We start from the raw sequence: 23,849 nt of genomic DNA, 5'->3' as shown, positions 1-23,849 counted from the left end.
GCACTGAGCACATCATGTCCAGATAACAATTATATGATTATTAAATTAGCTGACAATTATCTCAATAATCCATTCGTTTCAATTAAGCGATCAAGCCCTATTGTTTGTTGCTATTTTATATGAAAAATAACTTGTAATACATGAGTCCCGCCTGAAGTGTCTTGTACAAATACGATGCATTTCCCTTACATTGCATCCACACGTCTAAATACACATAAGTATGATTTATCCTGGGCTTAAATGTGATTGGATTTGACATGATGTGAGGCGACAGCTGAAAGTATCCGTGGCCTAATAAGCAGAAGCTCAGCGCCTTCAGCAGCAGCAGAGGCCTTTCCTTTTAGTCCGTTATGTTTGATTGTCTCTGCTGAATGTGGTTCGGAGCGACGGTTTTGAGCTGGAGGTTTGTTTCGTCGAGGCGAGGTACGAGAACGCTTTTTATTTTAATGTATTAACTACTGATTGATCATTTTAGTAGTCGACTAGTCAGCGATTTCAACTATTTCTACTGCAGATTTAGACCTTTTAAATCCATTTTTACCGGGATAAAGGTTGAAATATGGCAACTGAAGGCTTCTAAACATATAAAAAACAGAAATAGTGTTGTCTTTTTTGACATTTTGATTCAATAATACTGCTGGGTTTGTTCATTCTAGATGAAAATGACACAAATGAAATGACACTTTACGGGATTTTTTTTCTTTTTTGATGAATTTTTCCAAACCAAATGAAGACGTTATTGCTTTGTCTGGTATGTTGTCCTTTATGGCATTAAACCAATAAAGGTATAAAGAAATTGTTTACATTGTTTACATTACTTTAAAACGTTTATCTCCAATATAAGACGTTAAATGTTGTAATTAGATATATAAGTCGCACTGGAGTATAAGTCGTATTTTTTGGGGAAATCTATCACTAAATCCATTGAATTCTTCTTCCTCTGTGTCACTTCTAAACAACTCCACAAACTCCAGAAGTAGAGGAAGTGCAGATTCTTCTTCTGCGTCGCTTAGAGCCTAGAGCGCCCTCTTGTGGTTGTCAGTGAGAAAATAACAAATAATATCACATATATAAGTCGCACCAGCCAAAACTATGAAAAAAGGTGCGACTTATAGTCCGGAAAATACGGTAATATTTTCTTACTTTGTGTGGATTTAATATACAGAAATTTGATGTGACAGCTTTATTTCCGAAGAAAAACTGAATTATTTAACAAAGATTATAAACATATTGGGTAATGTATGATATTTTTTAATCAAGCTTTTTTTTCCGTAAACGTCCTGCAGTGCGAGAGCTGACGGGTTTGGAATAATTTGGTAATATTTCAGTGGAGGATGTGCCGCGGCGTTAAGGGGGTTGAACGATATCCCTCCGTAGGGTCACATGACTTCTGGACCATGTTCTCCTGAGCCGGACGTTGGATTAGAGACGTTAAGATGCTCCAGACGCCAGATAGCCGGCGCCCCCTGCTGGTCCTGGCCCTGCTCGCCTCTCTGGCCCGGATGCCCCGTCCCGCAGAGGCCGCCTGGTTCCGACTGGGCGTGGTCGGACCCTGGGGCTGTGACCCGATGTTCGCCAAAGCTCTGCCGCACGTGGCCGCGCAGCTCGCCACGAACCGGATCAACAAAGACCCCGAGCTGTCCCACGCACACACCTTTGAGTTCACCGTCCTGCAGGTGGAGAAAGGCCTGGTTTAGACCTGGTTTAGACCTGGTTTAGACCTGGTTTAGACCTGGTTTAGTACTGGTTTAGTCCTGGTTTAGACCTGGTTTAGACCTGGTTTAGACCTGGTTTAGACCTGGTTTAGTACTGGTTTAGTACTGGTTTTATCCTGGTTTAGACCTGGTTTAGACCTGGTTTAGACCTGGTTTAGACCTGGTTTAGTACTGGTTTAGTCCTGGTTTAGACCTGGTTTAGACCTGGTTTAGACCTGGTTTAGTACTGGTTTAGTACTGGTTTTATCCTGGTTTAGACCTGGTTTAGACCTGGTTTAGTACTGGTTTTGTCCTGGTTTAGATCTGGTTTAGACCTGGTTTAGACCTGGTTTAGTCCTGGGTTAGACCTGGTTTAGACCTGGTTTAGACCTGGTTTAGTCCTGGTTTAGGCCTAGTTTAGTCCTGGTTTGGACCTGGTTTAGACCTGGTTTAGACCTGGATAAGACCTTGTTTGGACCTGATTAAGTCCTGATCTTAGTTTTTTCTTGGTAAATCTTGGTTTAGTCCAGGTTTAGTCCTGTATTAGTCTAGGTTTGTCTTGGTTTATTGTATTTTATGGCCCTGGATTTGTTAAATTTGAGACTCTTTGTGGATTTAACAGTCAGTCCTCATCAACAATAACCTTTTCACTCTAAATGTCTGTCATCGTGAGTCTCACCTTGAGCCTCTGGTGATGAGTGGTGTTGTTCTCAGGAGCCGTGCGACTCGTCCCGAGGTCTGAAGGCCTTTCTGGGCTTCCACACCAAAGCCTCGGCCTTCACTGGACCCATAAACCCCGGGATCTGCGACGCCGCCTCCATGATCAGCAAAGGCTGGAACAAAGTATGAAACATGAAGGATTCCTTTTTCCAAACATGATGACACAGAATATGTTCATTAATAAAGACTCATTAAAGAGCCCGACCCCTTTTCCCACAGCTGCATTACATTACACTGTGACATACATATAGCAGGCCACGCCCATAAATACAGTTTACTACTCTGCATAGTTTGTAACTGACATTGAAAAAAAACCGAGCAAAAAACAGTATTAAACGTTGTAGTATCGATAATAATAATGATGCATTTTATTAATATTGCACTTTTCTTTTGAGCACAAATCTCTACAAATCGCCACGAAGACGTCAAACATTAAAGTGCCTCTGACAGTTCGGACTAAAATGAACTAAAATGTAGTTAAGATAAATATATTTTAAATTTTGCTTAACATTTTCAGGTTTATAATTGTACTTCCTGGTTGTAATTCGTGACGTCAAACGAGGAAATTTCCATAGCAACCACCGGGTCAAAACTCAACTGAAATGTCTTTTTTTATTTGACAAAAATTGTTGTAAAAATACAAATATATGAGATTTGAATTAAAGTTTCGTGGGTCAAAAAGTAGTTTATTTCGTGTAACTTCTGCATAAACTTCCCTGGTGTGATGTCACTTCCTGTAATCACAAATAGCTGTTCGATTGGTGTAAAACTATCATGTTTATCTACAACAGATACAATCACGCCAAATAAAGTCAAAGTGAGAATAATCACAAGAACCTTTCGTACATACTTTCAAAACAGTGCCCCCTGTGTCCTCTCCCAGGCGCTGTTCCCGTGGGACTGTGTCGGCGATGACCTGGACGAGCCCCGGAGCCACCCCACCCTCGCCCGCGCCATGCCCCGCCCCACCAGGGTCCTCCTGCGGGTGCTGTCCTACTTCAGCTGGGCCCACGTCGCCGTCCTGTCCTCGTCCGAAGACGTCTGGACCGAGACCGCCACCAAGGTAACTTTACGTTTAGAAACTTAACGTTGCTTAATGTTTACAGTCTCATGTCCAACCAGGAAGTACAATTATAAACTGCACAAAAATTGTCAAACTGGGGACGAACAGGCAAAATGTTTGGTAAAATCTGAAATAATAATAATTGTGTTCACTACGTTTTAGTCAAATGTGTAGTTTAACCTGTCAGATGGACTATAAAGCCGAACTAAGTAACATTTTCACCTTATTGAACGTCTTTGTAACTCCCTGGGATGGTTAAATATGCGTTTTCGGGGTGTTTGAAGTGTCCGTCGTCGCCCCCTGCTGTCTCTGGGCGGAAAACCAGCCTTATAACATGACCGACATCGACCCGAAGAAAACTCCCCTGAGAAACCCTCGCCCTTTTTTTATATTTGGCTACGTGAAATGCTTTTGTGTGTGTGATTATACCGACTTATTACGATAAAGAACGAAAGAAAAGGCGTTTGCGTCTGTTTTCTGACAGTGTAGTTTCACAAAGGGGCAGCAGGGGGAGCTCTAGTACTTAGTTCCGCTTTCAATACAGTCAAAAAGTCAAGTCGCGGTCAGTGGATTCGTCGCCGCAGTCGCAGTGAAGCGTCTGGTGCTGCTGTCGTTGCAGGTGGCGGACTCTCTGCGGGGTCAGGGTTTGCCCGTCCGACTGGTCAGTTTCGTGGAGGACACGCCCCACGGCATCAGGAGAACGCTGGCGAGGATACAGAAGATGAGCGAGATCCGAGGTGTGTCCAAAACTGCGCCTTACTCCCGCACGCCACAGAATCAAGTGCTTTAGCTGCAAACTCAACTTATTTACTCTCCTCTTTTGCTTTAAAAACACAAAAACAAGAGTAAAAGGACATAAAAATTGTAAAAATCAAGTGCTTTAACAGTCAACTTTGCTTATTTTCTTTTCTCTTTCAATTACAAAAATGAAAAAACTAAAATAAAAGGACAAAAAACTGTGTAAAAACAAGAACTTTAACCTTAAATTTTACTTATTTTACTTTCTCTATTACTTTATAAACACAAAAACAAAGTAAAAGGACAAAAAACGTGTAAAAATCAAGTGCTTTAACTGTAAATTTGCTTATTTTACTCTCTCTATTGCTTTACAAACACACACAAAAATAAATAAAAGGACAAAAAGTGTGTAAAACCAAGAACTTTAACTGTAAATTTTACTTATTTTACTTTCTCCATTATTTTACAAACACAAAAACAAAGTAAAAAGACAAAAAAAGTGTAAAAATCAAGTGCTTTAACAGTCAACTTTGCTTATTTTCTTTTCTCTTTCAATTACAAACACAAAAAACAAAAATAAAAGGACAAAAAAGTGTGTAAAAATAAGAACTTTAACCGTAAATTTTACTTATTTTATTTTCTCTATTACTTATTACTTTACAAACACAAAAACAAAGTAAAAGAATACAAAACGTATAAAAATCCAGTGCTTTAACCGTAAATTTGCTTATTTTACTCTCTCTATTGCTTTACAAACACAAAAACAAAGGAAAAGGAAAAAAAAATAGGCAAAAATCAAGTGCTTTAACCGTAAATTTTGCTTATTTTCCTTTCTCTTTCAATTACAAACACAAAAAACAAAATAAAAGGACATAAAAGTGTGTAAAACCAAGACCTTTAACCGTAAAGTTGACTTATTTTACTTTCTCTATTACTTTACAAACACAAAAAACAAAATAAAAGGACATAAAAGTGTGTAAAACCGCTCTGACCGCCTCTTCTGCTCAGTGGTCCTCCTGTGCATGCACTCGGCGCTGCTGGGCGGCGACCTGCAGCGGCGCCTCCTGGAGGCGGCCCACGACCTCCGGCTGACCGACGGCTCCGTGGTCTTCATCCCGTACGACGCGCTGCTGTACAGCCTGCCGCACCGCAACGTCACCTACCCGGCGCTGCGCGGGAACGGCAAGCTGCGGCGGGCCTACGACGCCGTGCTCACCGTCACCGCCGACTCGCCCGGCCCGTCCTTCTACGAGGCCTACGGCGCCGCCATGGAGCGCGGCGAGGTGGCCAGGACGCTCGCCCCGCACCAGGTCTCAACCGCTCACACTGTGACACATTTGTCTTGGTTTAAGGTTTAAGTGATGGGCCAGTTCACATGAAACAAAGACTGGCACAAAGTCTCTTCTCAGTCAGAACAAATAAACCGCCTCAGAACGTCGTTGTTTCAGTTGAAGGACTTTAAGACTCATACGTCCCGTGACTGAGCTAAGAATGAGGAGCTTTGTTTGTTTATATTTCTCTTCCTCTTCTCTTGTTCTCTCCATCCTAATCTCCTCCTCTCTTCTTTCACTTCCTCCTCTACCTCCTCCTCGCTTTCTCCTCCTCTTCCTCCCTCTCCTCTTTACTCCCTTCACCTCCTCCCTCACTTCCGCCTTGCCTCCACCTCCTCACCTCCTCACCTCCTCACCTCTTCCTCTCCTCCTCCTCCCCTACTCTCCTCCCCTCTCTTTCTCTCCTCTTCCTCCCCCTACTCTCTCCTCCCCTCTCCCTCCCTGTTTGCTCCCCTATTCCTCCCCCTACTCTCCTCCCCTCTTCCTCTTCCTCTCCTCTTCCTCTCCTCTTCCTCTTCCTCCCCTCTCTCTCTCTTCTTCCCCCCTACTCTCCTCTTCCTCCCCTCTCTTCTCCCTTCCCTCTTCCTCTCTTCTTCCTCCCCTCTCCCTCTCCTCTTCCTCCCCTCTCCCTCTCCTCTTCCCCCCCTCTCCCTCTCTTCCTCCCCCCCTCCCCCCACAGGTGTCCCCTCTCTTCGGGACCATCTACACTTCGGTGCTGCTCGTGGCTCATGCTCTGCACAGACTCAGAGTTAAAGGCGAGTGGATGTCGGGGGGAAATCTGGCCCGACACGCGGCGAACCTGCAGTTTCAGGTCTCACATTTTCACTTTTGGAATCATTTGGTCCTGAACGTTCTGGAGGGTTGACATTGTACCGAGAGGAAAGTGTAAGTAAGAGGCCGGTGCTGTTGGGGAGGCCAAAACTGTGTGAGAACATCCACATTCATACGAGATGGGTTCAGATCATGTTGTTGTTGTTGTTGTTGTTCTCGTAAAGCTCAGATTCTTTCTGCAGGGTTTCAGTTTCCCCGTGAAGACCGACTCCTCTGGATCTGCTCTGATGGACTTCATCATCCTGGACTCAGACGGAGAGTCCTCGGAGCTGCGCCCCACTCACAGGTCAGATAAGTCCTCCTGCTGCGGCTGGTTAAAGCTGCAAGAAACCTTCTTTTGCCTCAGATTGACCACTCTCCTTTAGACCTGGTTTAGACCTGGTTTAGACCTGGTTCAGACCTGGTTTAGACCTGGTCTAAACCTGGTTTAGTCCTTGTTTAGACCTGGTTTAGACTTGGTTTGGACCTGGTTCAGACCTGGTTCAGACCTGGTTTAGACCTGGTTTAGACCTGGTTTAGTCCTGGTTTAGTCCTGGTTTAGTCCTGGTTTAGACCTGGTTTAGTCCTGGTTTAGACCTGGTTTAGACCTGGTTTAGACCTGGTTTAGACCTGGTTTAGACCTGGTTTAGACCTGGTTTAGTCCTGGTTTAGTCCTGGTTTAGTCCTGGTTTAGACCTGGTTTAGTCCTGGTTTAGACCTGGTTTAGACCTGGTTTAGTCCTGGTTTAGACCTGGTTTAGTCCTTGTGTAGACCTGGTTTAAACCTGGTTTAGACCTGGTTTAGACCTGGTTTAGACCTGGTTTAGTCCTGGTTTAGACCTGGTTTAGTCCTTGTGTAGACCTGGTTTAAACCTGGTTTAGACCTGGTTTAGACCTGGTTTAGTCCTGGTTTAGACCTGGTTTAGTCCTTGTGTAGACCTGGTTTAAACCTGGTTTAGACCTGGTTTAGACCTGGTTTAGTCCTGGTTTAGACCTGGTTTAGTCCTTGTGTAGACCTGGTTTAAACCTGGTTTAGACCTGGTTTAGACCTGGTTTAGTGCTGGTTTAGTCCTGGTTTAGTCCTGCTCACACACTTCTCTGACGCAGGATCGACCTGGAGGCTGGTCTGGTCCGTTTCCTGGGCTCAGAGATCCACTTCCCTGGAGGCTGGGGACCACGGAAGGACGCCCCCTGTTGGTTCACACCAGGAGTGCTGTGCTTTGGAGGTGAGGAGGGGAGGGCATCTGACTCTTTAACCACATTCCCACCGGCCCTGATCCCCCCGCTCACTGTCTGGCTCTGGTCCTGACTCGACGGGAGCAGCGGACGTCACCCAAACCTTTTCTTAATTATAAAACCTAAATTGTACCTGAATCATATTTTTTAATCCTCAGGTCGATTTGAGCAATTCACAAAAAGACGTTTAGAAATTCCAAGTTTGTGTGTGTGAGGGGCGTGGCTAAAAATAAAGTGGACAGGAACAGTTTTGCTTCATTTTTTTGACTTTTTTGCAAAGCCTCTACGCCTCTCTTTATGTCATGCTTTGGCTTTGGATCACGTTTTGTCACATTTTTGTCACATTTTTGTCACATTTTTGTCACATTTTTGTCACATTTTTGTCACATTTTTGTCACATTTTTGTCGCTTTTTGTCAGATTCTGGTCACATTTTTATCGCTTTGATCTGCAATTACTTGTACTCTCAGTCAGAGTCACCTTCGTAGCGTTTTGTTAATTTTTTGTCGCTCTTTGTCACATTTTTTTCACATTTTTGTCAATTTTTTGTCAATTTTTGGTCGTTTTTGTCACATTTTTCTCGCTCTTGTCACTTTCTGGTCACAGTTTTATGGCTTTTATCTGTGATTAATTGTTCTTTCAGTCAGAGTCAATGTCGTAGTGTTCTGTCGCTTTTTGTCACATTTTTGTACACAATTTTGTAGTTGTTGTTTTTAGTAAATCTTTTTGTCACATTTTTGTTGCTTTTGTCACATTTTTGACACTTTTTGTCACATTCTGGTCACATTTCCAGTTTAATGGTGATAAAATCGATACATTTGGTTTTCCCCTCAGGCATGGAGCTGTTTTCCACCCTGACCGTTTTCTTTTGGGCCGCGGCTTGTTTCGTGTCGATTGCCGCTCTGACCTACGGCGTCCGGTAAGAGCTCGAAAATCCCGCCGTGAACCCAGTAGCGACTCTTTCAAAAACGTCGGTTCTAAAAGTCGCGCGGTGCAATTGTTCTTTTGTCCTGCAGGCGGCGCGTTGTCCAGTTCCGAATGGTCCGAGGTCCCAACAAAATCCGGCTGACTTTGGACGACGTGACTTTTATCAACCCGTCGCTTAGTAACAAGGCCAGTGTCACATTCTGCTTGATTGGAACGGATTTGAGGACTTTAGTATTATTGGAACTGGAAAACTGGTCCAGATCCTAAAACCCTTTAGCAGAAAAGAAACCATTAAAAATACAGTAATGGTTCTTTTTGCACATTAAAGTGGACAAAATCGTGTTTAAAAAGCTCATCACAAACGTATTTAGTATTGAGTAATTTTTCTCTTTTCGAGTTGAACGAATGACCAATGTTACTATTCTCCAAATCACAACTTAAATCATTTTTTAAAATTTACTGATCAAATTTCAGATACAAAAATATGTTTGTTAGGGTTTCTTATTTTTGTTTGATTTTATATCCATAAAAAGGAAGGTTGAAAAAAAGAAAACACGCACAAAAGAAAAAAAATCGGTGTAGTTAAAAAAAAATGTAATTAGATAACTTGTATCTGGTTTAAAGTGTTTTTGTTGTTTTCGTTTTTGTGTCAATTACTATTTGGACAAAGTTCTAGAATTCCAATTAAAAACATGGAAACATTTTGTGGCGTTTTACATTTTTTTGGGTAATTTATTGGGCATTCAGTTCAAATAGTGATATAGTATAATATTATTGATAGAATGTGTAATGTAAAGTGTTATAACATAACTTCATATATATATATATATATATATATATATATATATATATATATATATATATATATATATATATATATATATTAAAGGAACTATAGCATACAAGATTTTTACATGGCCTTTTTTTTATTTTTTACGGCATGTCACAAAGGGTTCATCAAATTAACTGATAACGTCACAAAATCCTAACCAAAGGTGACCCGGTCGGTTTTGAGTTGCCAGGTTACGCAAAGCAAGGTCCAATCAGAGCTCAGGAGATTGAAAATGACTTGTGCACAAAAGTGGAAACATCGTGATTCCTAAAACAGCGTCCGGACGAAACCTTTGAAACCTTTGGCACCCCTCCTGGACAAACGAGGCATTACACTGACCAGAGACAGACTGAACTAGTATTAGGCCGCTTGTGTCTTTACGTTTGTGTTTTTGGGTCTTTTTCAGAAGTTGAGCTGCGACGAGAGCCGGGCCAGCGGCACAAAGAGCGTGTCCACCCTGAGCCACGCCTCAGCCGAGTCGGGCCAGTCCCCAGCCACCTACGAGAACTCCAACGTGGTCATCTTCGAGGTGGGCGCGGCCAGGTTCATCTTATTTTTATATATATATATATTTTTAATGACAGAACTAAACAAAACCTGACAGAGATAAATTAAAATAAAATTAAATAAAATTAAATAAAATTAAATAAAATTAAATAAAATTAAATAAAATTAAATACAATTAAATAAAATTAAATAAAATTAAATACAATTAAATAAAATTAAATAAAATTAAATAAAAATTAAATAAAATAGAATTAAAATAGAATAAAATTAAATTAAATAAAAAAAAAGAATAAAAGAACCTCACAATTTTAAATTGAGTCTTAATGTAATATTTGCATTTTTTTTTTTCAATTTTCAGATGTACCATTGAGTCCATAGTCAAATTTGTCAATTTCCAAATTAAATCCGAATATCAGTTTTTCCATTTGCCTGTTGTCTGTTCCGATGTCAGCTTGATCGCTGGTGATGTTTGTGTCAGTCATTTCTTTACTTTATGCCAAAAGTATGTTCCAAAGGTAGCCATTTATTATGTCCATGGCAGAAGTTTTGAGCCCCAAGTTCACAGTTCTGAAGTTCAGAGGGAAATGTCAAAAACAGTCTGCAGTGCGAGGCAAAATGTTTGGTAGACTATTAAATATAATCGTCATCACTTTGTTTTACTGAAAAGTGCACTTTTCTGTGTCGTATGGACTTGTCAGATGAATAAAACACGACAGACCTTCACCGTATTAGTTTGCCTTGTGTTTCAGGGCGACTGGGCGTGGCTGAAGAGGCTTCCTGACGGCTCCTTCAGCCGGATAAACCAGAAGACCAATGAGCTTTTTGAACAGGTGCGTCCGGCGCGAGTGCTGCTGCTGCTGCTGCTGCTGCTGCTGCTGCTGCTGCTGCTGCTGCTGCTGCGACCGGGCGTCCTTCAACGTGCCCTTCTTTTCAGATGAAGGACATCCGCCACGAGAACGTGAACCTGTTCCTCGGGTTCTTCCACGACTGCGGGGTGTTCGCCATGGTGACGGAGTTCTGCTCCAGGGGGAGTCTGGAGGACCTGCTGCGGAACCAGGACGTGAAGCTGGACTGGATGTTCAAGTCCTCCCTGCTCCTGGACCTCATCAAGGTGCCTCCTGTCGCCGCGCGAGCTCCATGACGCAGACCCGGCGCGTTTAGATCGTGTATTAAAGTCCGTCACGACTTCTGTTCGTTCTTCTGTTTGTCCAGTTATGACTCAGTTTGGTGTTAAAGAACTAAATATTTATCATAGCTTTATTTCCGTGCAGTTGCAGTTTCTAAAGACACTTTTGAAAAATAAGTTGTTCAAAATGACAGGAAGTGGATCTGAATCCCTCTGTGATGTCATCAGTGTGCGACAGAGACAGTTTAAACCATGGTTGGACTAAATAAAGGTGTTTTATGGTCTTATTGTGCGTCAGATCAGAACTGTTGTGTCATTTATGTGGACTCTTGTTTACAGTCTGGTTGCTATGGTAACAGCTGTGGAAACACCTCTACCTGTGTCATATTATGTGCTCGCGTCCAACCAGGATGTACAATGTTAAACTTTACACATACGGTCAAACTGGGGCCAAACGTTGAGTCAAATCTGAAATATAATTGTGTTTGACCTGTGATGTCCATAAGCGGCTCGTCACGTTCCTCCTGAAACATTTCTGCTGATGCTCTGCCGGCGTTCACATCTCAGCTGTAAAACGTGCACATCTCATTCAGAAGGTTAGACGTGACGTAGTTCCTCACACGTACAGGAGAGAACATCGTAAAAGCAGCACGTCGGAACAAAATCTTTATTAATTATGACGTATCGATGGCGGAAGCAGGTTCGAGGTTCAAGTTGACCGTTATCTGTGACGTCCAAACACAAAAGAGCTCGACTTCTGCTAAAAGTCCTGCTTCCACAGCGTTGTTGATGCTGTGTTCAGGGCATGAAGTACCTGCACAACAGGGCCGTGGTCCACACTCGCCTCAAGTCCAGGAACTGCGTGGTGGACGGACGCTTCGTCCTGAAGGTCACGGACTTCGGCTACAACAAGGTCCTCGAGGCTCAGAGGTTTCCCTGCGGCGAGGAGTCTGCGGACGGTGAATCCTCTGCTCCTCTGACCCTCTCATCTTCATCTTCTGCTCCTCTTACCTGCTTCATCTTTTGCTCCTCTGACCTTCTCCTCTTCATCCTCTGCTCCTCTGACCTTCTCCTCTTCATCCTCTGCTCCTCTGACCTTCTCCTCTTCATCCTCTGCTCCTCTGACCTTCTCCTCTTCATCCTTTGCTCCTCTGACCTTCTCCTCTTCATCCTCTGCTCCTCTGACCTTCTCCTCTTCATCCTCTGCTCCTCTGACCTTCTCCTCTTCATCCTTTGCTCCTCTGACCTTCTCCTCTTCATCCTCTGCTCCTCTGACCTTCTCCTCTTCATCCTTTGCTCCTCTGACCTTCTCCTCTTCATCATCTGCTCCTCTGACCTTCTCCTCTTCATCCTTTGCTCCTCTGACCTTCTCCTCTTCATCCTTTGCTCCTCTGACCTTCTCCTCTTCATCCTTTGCTCCTCTGACCTTCTCCTCTTCATCCTCTGCTCCTCTGACCTTCTCCTCTTCATCCTTTGCTCCTCTGACCTTCTCCTTTTCATCCTTTGCTCCTCTGACCATCTCCTCTTCATCCTCTGCTCCTCTGACCTTCTCCTCTTCATCCTTTGCTCCTCTGACCTTCTCCTCTTCATCCTCTGCTCCTCTGACCTTCTCCTCTTCATCCTCTGCTCCTCTGACCTTCTCCTCTTCATCCTTTGCTCCTCTGACCTTCTCCTCTTCATCCTCTGCTCCTCTGACCTTCTCCTCTTCATCCTCTGCTCCTCTGACCTTCTCATCTTCATCCTTTGCTCCTCTGACCTTCTCCTCTTCATCCTCTGCTCCTTTGACCTTCTCCTCTTCATCCGCTGCTCCTCTGACCTTCTCCTCTTCATCCTTTGCTCCTCTGACCTTCTCCTCTTCATTCTCTGCTCCTCTGACCTTCTCCTCTTCATCCTTTGCTCCTCTGACCTTCTCCTCTTCATCCTCTGCTCCTCTGACCTTCTCCTCTTCATCCTCTGCTCCTCTGACCTTCTCCTCTTCATCCTTTGCTCCTCTGACCTTCTCCTCTTCATTCTCTGCTCCTCTGACCTTCTCCTCTTCATCCTCTGCTCCTCTGACCTTCTCCTCTTCATTCTCTGCTCCTCTGACCTTCTCCTCTTCATCCTTTGCTCCTCTGACCTTCTCCTCTTCATCCTCTGCTCCTCTGACCTTCTCCTCTTCATCCTCTGCTCCTCTGACCTTCTCCTCTTCATCCTTTGCTCCTCTGACCTTCTCCTCTTCATTCTCTGCTCCTCTGACCTTCTCCTCTTCATCCTCTGCTCCTCTGACCTTCTCCTCTTCATCCTCTGCTCCTCTGACCTTCTCCTCTTCATCCTTTGCTCCTCTGACCTTCTCCTCTTCATTCTCTGCTCCTCTGACCTTCTCCTCTTCATCCTCTGCCCCTCTGACCTCCTCCTCTCGTTGCAGACTTGTTGTGGACCGCTCCAGAGGTCCTCCGCAGTGGTCAGCCTGGTCTCCATGGCACGCAGCCTGGAGACGTGTTCAGCTTCTCCATCATCATGCAGGAGGTGGTGGTGCGAGGAGCTCCGTACAGCATGTTGGACCTGTCCTCGGCAGGTGAGGATCATCATGTGTCTGAGAATACGCAGACACTCCCACAAAATAGCACATGCTGGTTTTAGTTTTGTCACTGTTTTATGATAAATAAAGTTTTCTGAACTGAAATACAGAAATGACAAAATGTTTTATTAGTCGATTTGTGGTCATTTTATTCATCGACGCACTCCACTTATCCAGAGTCAAAAGTAGAAAATAAACGGTGTTGCAGAGATCGTGGAGAAGCTGCGCCGGCCGCCCCCTCTCTGTCGCCCCCTAGTGAGTCCGGACTACGCGCCCATGGAGTGTATCCAGCTCATGAAGCAGTGCTGGACCGAGCAGCCGGACAAGAGACCGGACTTTGAGCACATCTTTGACCAGGTTCACTTTACACAGAGCAAGACACTCAAAGCACCAACATCAGGGAACTGTGGGATTACTTTAGTAACGATGGAGACATTCATCAAATGTTTTATGATTGATACAAACGCACATATATGGTGCTGAGGTCCAAAGGTGGTGCTGAGGCCCAAAGGTGGTGCTGAGGCCCAAAGGTGGTGCTGAGGTCCAAAGGTAGTGCTGAGGTCCAAAGGTGGTGCTGAGGCCCAAAGGTGGTGCTCAGGTCCAAAGGTAGTGCTGAGGTCCAAAGGTGATGCTGAGGTCCAAAGATGGTGCTGAGGCCCAAAGGAGATGCTCAGGTCCAAAGGTGGTGCTGTGATCTAAAGGTGGTGCTGAGATCTAAAGGTGGTGCTGAGGTCCAAATATAGTACTGAGGTCTGAATATAGTACTGAGGTCCAAAGGTGGTGCTGAGGTCCAAGGGTGGTGCCGAGGTGGAGGAGAGCTGCACAAGCTGTACAGGGTTAAAGAAGCGTTGTAGCGTACGCGTCAAAAACAGTGCTTTCTTCAGTATTATAATAAGGCAGGAAGTCTTTTGCTTTGTGATTGAATAAATGTGGCAGAAAAAGTGGAACATTCTTCAAATGCACTGTCCATGCCTTTTTTCCCCGTTTCAGTTTAAGAATATAAACAAAGGGAAAAAGACGAACATCATCGACTCCATGCTGCGGATGCTGGAGCAGTATTCGTCCAACCTGGAGGAGCTGATCCGCGAGCGCACGGAGGAACTGGAGATCGAGAAGCAGAAGACAGAGAAGCTCTTGACGCAGATGCTGCCGCCGTGAGTGAACCACAGGAGACCGCTTCACACTGGTCAGGTTTAGATTCACACTGGTAAAGTTTAGCTTCACACTGGTCAGGTTTAGCTTCACACTGGTCAGGTTTAGCTTCACACTGGTCACGTTCAGCTTCACACTGGTCAGGTTTAGCTTCACACTGGTCAGGTTTAGCTTCACACTGGTAAAGTTTAGCTTCACACTGGTCAGGTTTAGCTTCACACTGGTCAGGTTTAGCTTCACACTGGTCATGTTTAGCTTCGCACTGGTCACGTTCAGCTTCACACTGGTCAGGTTTAGCTTCACACTGGTAAAGTTTAGCTTCACACTGGTCAGGTTTAGCTTCACACTGGTCAGGTTTAGCTTCGCACTGGTCACGTTCAGCTTCACACTGGTCAGGTTTAGCTTCACACTGGTCACGTTAAGCTTCACACTGGTCAGGTTTAGCTTCACACTGGTAAAGTTTAGCTTCACACTGGTCAGGTTTAGCTTCACACTGGTCAGGTTTAGCTTCACACTGGTCAGGTTTAGCTTCGCACTGGTCACGTTCAGCTTCACACTGGTCAGGTTTAGCTTCACACTGGTAAAGTTTAGCTTCACACTGGTCAGGTTTAGCTTCACACTGGTCAGGTTTAGCTTCGCACTGGTCACGTTCAGCTTCACACTGGTCAGGTTTAGCTTCACACTGGTAAAGTTTAGCTTCACACTGGTCAGGTTTAGCTTCACACTGGTCAGGTTTCGCTTCACACTGGTCAGATTTAGCTTCACACTGGTCAGGTTTAGCTTCACACTGGTCAGGTTTAGCTTCAGGCTGGTCAGGTTCAGTTTCACACTGGTCAGGTTTAACTTCACACTGGTCAGGTTCAGCTTCACGCTGGTCAGGTTCAGTTTCACACTGGTCAGGTTTAGCTTCACACTGGTCAGGTTTAGCTTCACACTGGTCAGGTTTAGCTTCACACTGGTCACGTTCAGCTTCACACTGGTCAGGTTTAGCTTCACACTGGTCAGGTTTAGCTTCACACTGGTCACGTTCAGCTTCACACTGGTCAGGTTTAGCTTCACACTGGTAAAGTTTAGCTTCACACTGGTCAGGTTTAGCTTCACACTGGTCAGGTTTAGCTTCACACTGGTCATGTTTAGCTTCGCACTGGTCACGTTCAGCTTCACACTGGTCAGGTTTAGCTTCACACTGGTAAAGTTTAGCTTCACACTGGTCAGGTTTAGCTTCACACTGGTCAGGTTTAGCTTCGCACTGGTCACGTTCAGCTTCACACTGGTCAGGTTTAGCTTCACACTGGTCACGTTAAGCTTCACACTGGTCAGGTTTAGCTTCACACTGGTAAAGTTTAGCTTCACACTGGTCAGGTTTAGCTTCACACTGGTCAGGTTTAGCTTCACACTGGTCAGGTTTAGCTTCGCACTGGTCACGTTCAGCTTCACACTGGTCAGGTTTAGCTTCACACTGGTAAAGTTTAGCTTCACACTGGTCAGGTTTAGCTTCACACTGGTCAGGTTTAGCTTCGCACTGGTCACGTTCAGCTTCACACTGGTCAGGTTTAGCTTCACACTGGTAAAGTTTAGCTTCACACTGGTCAGGTTTAGCTTCACACTGGTCAGGTTTCGCTTCACACTGGTCAGATTTAGCTTCACACTGGTCAGGTTTAGCTTCACACTGGTCAGGTTTAGCTTCAGGCTGGTCAGGTTCAGTTTCACACTGGTCAGGTTTAACTTCACACTGGTCAGGTTCAGCTTCACGCTGGTCAGGTTCAGTTTCACACTGGTCAGGTTTAGCTTCACACTGGTCAGGTTTAGCTTCACACTGGTCAGGTTTAGCTTCACACTGGTCAGGTTTAGTTTCACACTGGTCAGGTTTAGCTTCACACTGGTCAGGTTCAGCTTCACACTGGTCAGGTTTAGCTTCACACTGGTAAAGTTTAGCTTCACACTGGTCAGATTTAGCTTCACACTGGTCAGGTTTAGCTTCAGGCTGGTCAGATTTAGCTTCACACTGGTCAGGTTTAGTTTCACACTGGTCAGATTTAGCTTCACACTGGTCAGGTTTAGCTTCACACTGGTCAGATTTAGCTTCACACTGGTCAGATTTAGCTTCAGACCGGATTTGTGTGTTTAATGCCACCAGAGTAGAGAATATTGACAGTTGTTGTTTTTCTTCTTGTCTATCTTCATTAATCTTATTTATAAAAGACATATACATTTTAAAATCCAATCTGTGCTTAAAAGGACCTGCATTCATAACGTTAATCTGAATTTTTATTTATGATTAAGTTGTATTTAATTGCGTCAGTGTCTTGAATATGTCAGAATATTTCATTGGTTATAAAATAGTCTATCTTGAATTAAGAACATAAGATTACCAATGAGGTAAGTAAAATGTTCTAACCCCATGTGGGACAATAAAGGATTATCTTATCTTATCTTATCTTAAGAGTCGGAAACAACTTCAAACAAGTCAATAAATTACTTCTACAAAAAATATTGTTTTTAAAAATGTAACTCATCTAGAAGTGTATTTTTACATTGAAAGTACCTGCTTGTTTTCAGATGTTCCACAGTGTGGCTTTAATTAATCATATCCATATTCATCATCTTTTATTTATTTTAATTGTTTTAAATTGCCATGATTGTTTTGATAAATATTGACCATGCTTGTCCCAGATTGGCTAATCCACCTGGTTTTTAAACTTTTTCACAGGTGAGCGAATTTTAATTAATTGTCTTTTAATATATTGATTTAGACTGTAATTGTATGTATATTTTCCAAATATCTTATGTTAATTACTCAAAAATGTCGGATCAACACTGAATATCGGCAAATCAACATCGAGACACGCATTTTTGTCACTAGCGCCCACCACTGGTCGTCTGTGCTCGCGCAGGTCGGTGGCGGAGGCGCTGAAGATCGGCGGGACCGTGGTGCCGGAGCATTTTGACAACGTGTCGCTGTACTTCAGCGACATCGTGGGCTTCACCACTATCTCGGCGAACAGCGAACCCATCGAGGTGGTGGACCTGCTGAACGACCTCTACACGCTGTTCGACGCCATCATCGGGAACCACGACGTCTACAAGGTCGAGGCCGCGCCAGCATTTGTATATTTGAAAAAAAGACCAGAGAGTGAGCAGTAGACAACAATCTAAACCAGTAGACAGCCAGCGAGGACAAAAAAGGAAACTAAAATAAGATAAGATAATCCTTTAAAATAAGGCACAAATAAACCAAAACGATCATCCAAATCAAGTCCAGAGTTTGTCAAATTTGTCCATTTCCAAATCAAGTCCAATTGGCGAATGTTTAATTTATTGTTGGTCCAGTCCTTGATCGTTGGTAAGTTTTGAGTCATCCATTTTTTTTGTGTGAGAGCCTTTTTGCTCTAGGTATCCATTTATTGTGTCCATTGCAGGAGTTCTAATACATAGTTTTTTTAATCCACTGGGATGTTGATTTAAAAAACGGTCTGTAGCACTTTATTGACCTCAGTCCAATATTGCTGAGAAACAGGACAGTCCCCGAACACGTCATAGTGGTTCCCACACATTTTCCCAGGCAAATTCCCTCCAGACGTGTGATTTCGAGGTCCTCCACTGGGACGTACACACACTTTCCCACTCTTCGTCTGTCAAAACTAAATTCTCTTCTCTTTCCCATTCGTTTTTAATATATTTAGCTGTCCAGATTAGCAATGCATTGATATACCTTGGATATTATTCCCATTGAAAGCTCTGATTTCTACGTTTTAAGAATATGTTGTGATTTGTGAACAGAATTCCCTCCAAACGTGTGATTTTGTGGTCCTCTGTTCCATTCTTCATCTGTATCTGATTAGCGTATCAGTACATATTTCACGTCTCTTGCTCTGCTTCAGGTGGAGACCATCGGGGACGCGTACATGGTGGCATCCGGGGTCCCCGTCCCGAACGGAAAACGCCACGCGGCCGAGATTGCCAACATGGCCCTGGACATCCTCAGCGCCGTGGGGTCCTTCAAGATGAGGCACATGCCCGACGTGCCCGTGAGGATCCGCATCGGGCTGCACACAGGTATGAGCGCATGAAACCGGGCGGGACAGTCAGCCGAGGACAGTGAGGGTCAGATACGTCTCTCTTTTCATGTTTCCGCTGGTTCACTTTGTCTTTAGCCGAAAACAAACAGAAAACTATTACTAAACTCTGACTTGAGCTTGTGCTAAAGCGCCGTATTTCCACTGATGCTAACTTATATGTCGAGCCTTAGCGACAAAAAGCTAGCAAAGCACGTTAGCAATAGCTGTATCCTGTTTATCGAAGTACGGCACTCGCTTTGTCAAGAGCCAAAATATGATATTTCCGACCCAAAATACGATATTTCCAAAGACAAGAACATGATAAACGGCAACAAAAACATGACAAAAGGCAACAAAAACGTGACACAAGCGACAACAAATGTGACAAAATGCAACAAAATGCAACAAAAACCAACAAAAACATGACAAAAACCAACAAAAAAAATTACAAAAAGCGACTAAAACCTGACAAAAAGCAACAAAAATCTGACTAAATGTGTAAAAAAAAAAAAAACGTGACACAGCGCGACACGCAACAAAAACACAACTGAAAGCGACTAAATGTGACTCTATAGACTAATAGCAACCAAAGGTGTCCGAAAGTAAAAGTGACAAAAAAGCCCCAAAAATTTGACAAATACGCAACTAGAAATAACAAAATGCAACTTAAAGCAACATAAATTGACAAGAACGTGACTAAAAGTGACACTTCTTCTTCAATTCTTCAAACTCTGACTTGATCTCGTGCTAAAGCGCGAGCCTTAGCGACACAAAGCTAGCAAAGCACGTTAGCAACAGCTGTTTCCTGTTTATCAACGCACGGCACTCGCTTTGTCAAGAGCAGAAATCTGATATTTCCAGGTCATAAAACGTCTAATATGATCCAACGCCAAAGCGTGACATAAAGAGAGGTTCAAACGCATCGTAGAGGCTTTGAGAGAAGTCAAAGAAATGAGGCAACACTGTCTTCTCGCTTTAGCCACGCCCCTCACACACACAAACACGGAATTACTAAACAACTTTTTTTGTGAATCGCTGATATCAGCCTCACGATTAAAAAGCATAATTCCGTTACGATGTTCGGGTGACGTCAGTTGCCGGTAAAAGAACCGCGCCAAAGCGCTCTAAGGGAAACCACTCTGGAGGATTAGGGCCAGTCCAAACGTGGTATCTACTTGTGTTTCTTACTAACATGCGCTCGCCTCGTGTCGTTGCAGGCTTTTGCGTGGCGGGCGTGGTGGGCCTGACGATGCCGAGGTACTGCCTGTTCGGAGACACCGTCACCACGGCGTCTCGGATGGAGTCCACCGGGATGCGTACGTCACTCCACCCGTTTGAGTTTGAAGACTTTGAGCTTGTGCCATTCGGCTGATGAGATTGCATTTGCGATGAACGTAGAGTCAGTCGACGGGGCACGTTCGTACCCGTGTCCAGGAGCGGTAACGTCCGAGAGAAGACTGAACCCAGAACGGCGAAAACAGTCCAAGAATCCCACGAAGAGGTGTCACCGATTTCAAATGTTACCGCGACGATTATTGCGGGAATAAACGTCACAATTTAACTATTGTTCGCGACCAAGACACGATAAAATCCAAAATGTTTTTCTTCTTGTTTTCCTAACACATGACCGCTCCTGAACACGTGACCTGCTTTATTATATCGAACTTTCTGAATGATCAATTTGACGTAAGATTAAAAGAAAACAAACACTTTAAGGAAAGGCTGAGCAGAAAGGACTTCATTTTGCCACTAAAACGTTCACATTTCCTTTTAATTGAACTGAAAAATAACGAATTATCACTGTCAGAGTCAGACTAAAAGCGTTCCATAAAACAAGAACGACACAGGGAGGCAGTTAGTTTTGCTCGTGTCAGATTGAACATATCTGAGAAAACAAGACAGGACGTGGTCGTTTGAAGAAGCATTTATTTCCCTTACAATTACAGACTAATACAAATTGTTCAGCGTAAACTACCCATCACACACGACCTTCCACCAGGCGCTCTGCTCGGAACACTTTCCCTCACGCGCTTAAGACAAAGACTATGAATATTCACGAAGGTTGACTCTCGCGGGACCAGCCAGGACTTTCTCTGTACATTCCTAATATGGTCATGCAGGAAACAGGCGGTATTACTTCAGATGACAGTTGCCCTTAAGTTCCATGAGAAAGAAGCAAGACAGAGCAAAAATATTTGCAGTGAAGCAAGTGTTTACCATGTTAAAGGTTTATGAATGACAACACTCGCAAGGAGAGAGTGCCGGAAGTGTCAGTCGCAGCCCGTCCACACGTTCTCTGAGGTCTCCGAGCCTTTTCTCCTCTATTTATTGCCATTCAGAGTTTACAGACATGTTTAACGCTCCACATATGGTTTGGCTCTGGCCCAAGTATGGTTTATGGTCACAATATTAAGCGCACGCGATGTTACTTCCCGTCTCGGCTCAGACTGAACGTATCGTACATCTCGTCTTCGGTGACTTGAGGTTGCTAGATCTGCTCTGACCATCTTTTTTACTGCAATGATTAATGCAAATACACTTATATGAGGTTATATATCGATACAAATGAGAAGAAGAAATGCTTTATTTACAGTTTATTCCATCAATCACTTTTCTGTTATTTGAATCAAAATGATCTTTTGAATATTTTGAAATGGCCACGATTATCATTTTTTAGTCTTTGCTATTATATTGTGACTAAATGATCACAATTATCAAAGACATCCCTAATCCCATGCATTTCAGATTGTGACCAGCTTTATGAAATTGAACTGTCTGAATGACAAAATAAAGTAAATATGATTAAAAAAAAAAGATACTTTATATTTAGACGTTTTTAACTATAGATTGAATTAAAACCACTCAATTTTGCTTCTAAAGTCTTCCCAATTATACATTTTTAGTCCTTACGATTACATTGTGACCTGAATTATCACGATTATCGATTAACCGAATGAACGAGCTGAGTAACTTCGGCGTTAGAGCTCCCCCTGCAGCTCCCTTGTGAGAATGCCAAACTAACAGGAAGCAGTATGATCACAAACAAACACATTTACCGTGGCCAAATTTGAAAAAAAAAGCGAGGGTTTCTCAGGAGAGTTGTCTTGTCGGGTCGATGTCGGCAAACGTTACAAGGCTGTTGTTCCATCCAGAGACAGCAGGGGGCGACGACGGACATTTCAAACACCGGGACTTGCAAAGACGTTCAACAAGGTGAAAATGTTACATAGTTCTTTGTTAACATGTCCGCTTCACAGGACTGTAGATTTCCTCAACAACAGCCAATTGGGACATTTTCCTGATCGTGACCGTTCAAAGTTGGGCTTCTTCTCGCTTGCAGCCCTAGAGTTGGCGATGTTCCACAGTTTCTCGACTTCTTTCGTGTGTGTTCTCCCCAGCCTACAGGATCCACGTTCACCAGAGCACCGTGAGGGTTCTGGAGGAGCTGAACCTCGGGTACAAAGTGGTGCTGAGGGGACGGACTGAAGTCAGGGTAAGCTCAGTGTGTCGTAGTACTCAGACAATGGCGTAAGAAAAGCATCTCCAGGACTATGTAGATTAGTATTTTGTCGTTTAAGTCTTTTAGATGATTGTGTCTTTATTATCGATGTGCAGGGCAAAGGCATCGAGGAGACGTACTGGCTCATTGGGAGAACAGGCTTCACCAAACCTCTGCCCATCCCTCCTGAGCTCAAGCCTGGGTAAGGCGCCCCCTACAGGCCGTGGTCTGTCTCCTCCTCCTGTAGCAGGCTGGTGGGCCTGATCATATTCTTATGTGTCTCGATTCGTCCACAGGCAGAGGGCCCATGGGCTGCAGATGGCTGAGATAGCGCAGTACAAGAAACGGAAGGAACAGGAACGACTTTTAAAGAAGAAAAACTGAGGTAGTGTTATGCATTTACAAATGTATAACATTACAACAAATGTACACACAACTGTAGAACTGTAGTCTTACTCAGCAACGTGACTCTTCGACAAACACATTCTGGCCTTAAAGTTAGATACAGAGAAACAGCCTTAGAAATGCAATATAAAAACTTTTGGTCTCAAAACTCAGTTCTTCTACTTTACAAGTTTAAATTACTTTTACTGTTGTGGCGCTGCTGCCTCGTGGAAACCTCTCTGAAACTGAATCACATTCTGCTCTTTATAAAATGTGTTCACACTTCCACAGTTTCTCTTATTTCAGTTGTTAAGTCAAACAGATGAGATTTCCATGTGAGCGCAGCTACTACTACTACTACCACTGTCCAATATACTTTTCCTCTCTCTCCAGTCGGACCTGCAGCGTGGCCAGTTCTCAGTCGAGGAACATGAAGCATGTTCTTCACAAAGCGGTGAAGATGATCTCACACATGAGAGTGGTGACGCAGCTGTACACTCAGGAGGAGGAGCCCAACTTCATGATGGACCATCACTGAACACTTATAAGTGTTAATGGAACATCACTGAACACTTACAAGTGTTAATGGAACATCACTGAACACTTACAAGTGTTAATGGAACATCACTGAACACTTACAAGTGTTAATGGAACATCACTGAACACTTACAAGTGTTAATGGAACATCACTGAACACTTACAAGTGTTAATGGAACATCACTGAACACTTATAAGTGTTAATGGAACATCACTGAACACTTACAAGTGTTAATGGAACATCACTGAACACTTACAAGTGTTAATGGAACATCACTGAACACTTATAAGTGTTAATGGAACATCACTGAACACTTATAAGTGTTAATGGAACATCACTGAACACTTATAAGTGTTAATGGCACATCTGTGAACACTTACAAGTGTTAATGGCACATCACTGAACACTTATAAGTGTTAATGGAACATCACTGAACACTTACAAGTGTTACTGGGAAGTCACTGAACACTTACAAGTGTTAATGGAACATCACTGAACACTTACAAGTGTTAATGGCACATCTGTGAACACTTACAAGTGTTAATGGAACATCACTGAACACTTATAAGTGTTAATGGAACATCACTGAACACTTACAAGTGTTAATGGCACATCTGTGAACACTTACAAGTGTTAATGGCACATCACTGAACACTTATAAGTGTTAATGGCACATCTG

The 23,849-nt window shown here is 43.6% G+C and overlaps 1 protein-coding gene across 1 annotated transcript; it reads left to right on the top strand.

Annotated features, from left to right (window-relative positions):
* Positions 1-324: 324 nt before the first annotated feature.
* Positions 325-23,134, top strand: gc2 (guanylyl cyclase 2). The gene is made up of 25 exons (XM_072458859.1): positions 325-423; positions 1,378-1,676; positions 2,409-2,537; positions 3,298-3,477; positions 4,097-4,214; positions 5,224-5,525; positions 6,226-6,357; positions 6,560-6,663; positions 7,463-7,581; positions 8,425-8,509; positions 8,607-8,703; positions 9,756-9,878; positions 10,606-10,686; positions 10,791-10,967; positions 11,785-11,941; positions 13,387-13,536; positions 13,748-13,896; positions 14,530-14,693; positions 17,586-17,778; positions 18,573-18,747; positions 19,967-20,065; positions 22,148-22,242; positions 22,365-22,450; positions 22,545-22,633; positions 23,026-23,134. Exons 2-24 carry the CDS (start codon positions 1,437-1,439, stop codon positions 22,630-22,632), a joined length of 3,243 nt encoding a protein of 1,080 aa, XP_072314960.1. The 5' UTR covers positions 325-423; positions 1,378-1,436; the 3' UTR covers position 22,633; positions 23,026-23,134.
* Positions 23,135-23,849: the final 715 nt, after the last annotated feature.

This window comes from Eucyclogobius newberryi, unplaced genomic scaffold (genome assembly GCF_026437365.1).
Source record: "Eucyclogobius newberryi isolate DKJ021-1_F unplaced genomic scaffold, fEucNew1.0.hap1 SCAF_22, whole genome shotgun sequence".
Classification (NCBI taxonomy): Eukaryota; Metazoa; Chordata; class Actinopteri; order Gobiiformes; family Gobiidae; genus Eucyclogobius; species Eucyclogobius newberryi.
Note: the sequence above shows the minus strand (reverse complement) of the source record. Positions and strands in the feature narration are given on the sequence as shown.